A 1,975-nucleotide genomic window follows, 5' to 3' on the forward strand; every position below is an offset into this window, starting at 1 on the left:
CCCCAAAAAAAATTACATGGAGATGATAACGGGCTCCAATGCCTTCTCGGGGCCAAAACCGGGGACTGGAGCCCTCCCTGGGCTCAATGGGGGATCAGGAGCCCTCCCTGGGCTGAACTCGGGGGCAGGAGCCCTCACTGGGCTGAACTCGGGGGCAGGAGCCCTCACTGGGCTGAACTCGGGGGCAGGAGCCCTCACTGGGCTGAACTCGGGGGCAGGAGCCCTCACTGGGCTGAACTCGGGGGCAGGAGCCCTCACTGGGCTGAACTCGGGGGCAGGAGCCCTCACTGGGCTGAACTCGGGGGCAGGAGCCCTCACTGGGCTGAACTCGGGGGCAAGAGCCCTCCGTGGGCTATACTTGGGGGTTGGAGCCGACACTGGAGCGAGCTCTGGGGCTGCAGCTGACACTGGAGCCAGCTCTGGGGCTGCAGCCGACACTGGAGCCAGCTCTGGGGCTCGAGCCCACAGTCTCTTCCTCCGCAATCTCCTCTTTAGGGCTGAGGAGAGGGAGATGACCAGCGGGCTTGACAGCGGATAGGCCGGCGAACTTGTGTGCTTGAACGGCCGGCAGGCTTGACATCTTGAGATTTGTAAGTTTGGAGATCTTTTTTATGCCCAAACATACACACTACACACTGACTAAAATTCAAAGAGTGAAAAAGCATAATAGCACCCCTTTAAGCAACTTAATTATAATTGGTTTATAAACATTATTTTAAACATTATGCACTTTTTTTTCAAAAAGAGTCGTTTTCTTACTTTGAATAAACGTGCATTAGTAATATTTTGCTCGATGCTCCCTCTTGTGGCCTCAGGAGAGAAGCCAAAAGCTTTTCTTCACCCTAACTGATATGTATTTTAAATTCGAATTTTGATAATATTTAAGTATAAAATTAGAATTTAGTTTTTCAGCCATTTTGACAGCCCTACTTCACAGATCTTTATTGAAAAGGATTTAAATAATATTTTTTTCGTACTTTTTCAATTAACCATAAATTATTGCACATACGGCAGATTATAATAATTTAGGACTGTAAAGAGACCTTTCTACTGACTCCAAAGACAAAAAAAATAGATCACAGTAGATAGATTTCCAGGGTCCCTGATCATGGTTGAACATGCCATAGTCCTGCTGCAAGGAGACATGAGGACTGCTTATGTGGCCAGAGCAATAAACTGCAATGTCCATAAAGTACTGTAAGAGGCCTATAAAACAGTGTTGGGGAACAGACTGGTAGCTGGTTTGTGCTGACTGCAGTCGACCGAGATGGGACAGAGCCTGGTACCTGGTTTGTGCTGACTGCAGGCCACTGGGTTGAGAAACAGGCTGGTATCGGGTCAATCCTGGTTTTTGGCCACTAGGCTGTTGCATAGACTGGTAGCTGGCTTGAGCGGACTGCAGGACACTGGGTTGGGAGACAGGCTGGTATCGGGTCAGTCCTGGTTTTTGGCCACTAGGTGGTTGCATAGACTGGTAGCTGGCTTGTGCTGACTGTAGGCTGCTGGGTTGTGATGGAGCCTGGTAACCAGCCTGTCCTGGTTGTCCACTAGGCTGGGACAGGGTTTGGTAGCTGGCTTGTGCGGACTGCTGGCCAAGACTTGAACTCAGGATGGGACTGCCACCAGAAAATAGCTTGGAACCAACTTGATGTCTACTTCTCTGGGGCTTGACAAAGGACTGGGCATTAGCTAACAGTAGACCACTGGACTGGGAGCCAGTCTGCACTGGTTGCTGGCTATTAAAGGCCACAGACTCCTTACTAGTCTGCACTACAGTTTGATAGTTAAGCTGTGCTGGCTTGGGTACGGTCTTACTTCTCACACTTGTACTCAATGCAGTGGCTAGAGAACCAGAAACAAAACTGCCACCTGAAGATATCAGAGAGCCTGGATTTTGCCTTCTAACATCAGATTCAGCACCAAAGTTATATACACTAGTCACTGGACCAGAGCCATAGGAGCCAGTTTGAGGGCT

At 49.6% G+C, this 1,975-nt stretch overlaps 1 protein-coding gene across 1 annotated transcript in view; it reads right to left on the bottom strand.

Annotated features, from left to right (window-relative positions):
- Positions 1-406: 406 nt before the first annotated feature.
- Positions 407-1,975, bottom strand: part of LOC107743951 (uncharacterized) — a gene marked incomplete at its 3' end in the record, with an annotated part of 14,831 nt that continues 13,262 nt past the window's right edge. Inside the window, exons 4-5 of the mRNA XM_016557410.1 lie at positions 1,197-1,344; positions 407-497 (exon numbers count right to left, since the gene is read on the bottom strand). Of these exons, the coding sequence (XP_016412896.1) occupies positions 407-497; positions 1,197-1,344 (239 nt within the window). The remainder of the gene's footprint in view (positions 498-1,196; positions 1,345-1,975) is intronic.

This window comes from Sinocyclocheilus rhinocerous, unplaced genomic scaffold (assembly GCF_001515625.1).
Source record: "Sinocyclocheilus rhinocerous isolate Xijiao unplaced genomic scaffold, SAMN03320098_v1.1 scaffold5396, whole genome shotgun sequence".
NCBI lineage: Eukaryota > Metazoa > Chordata > Actinopteri > Cypriniformes > Cyprinidae > Sinocyclocheilus > Sinocyclocheilus rhinocerous.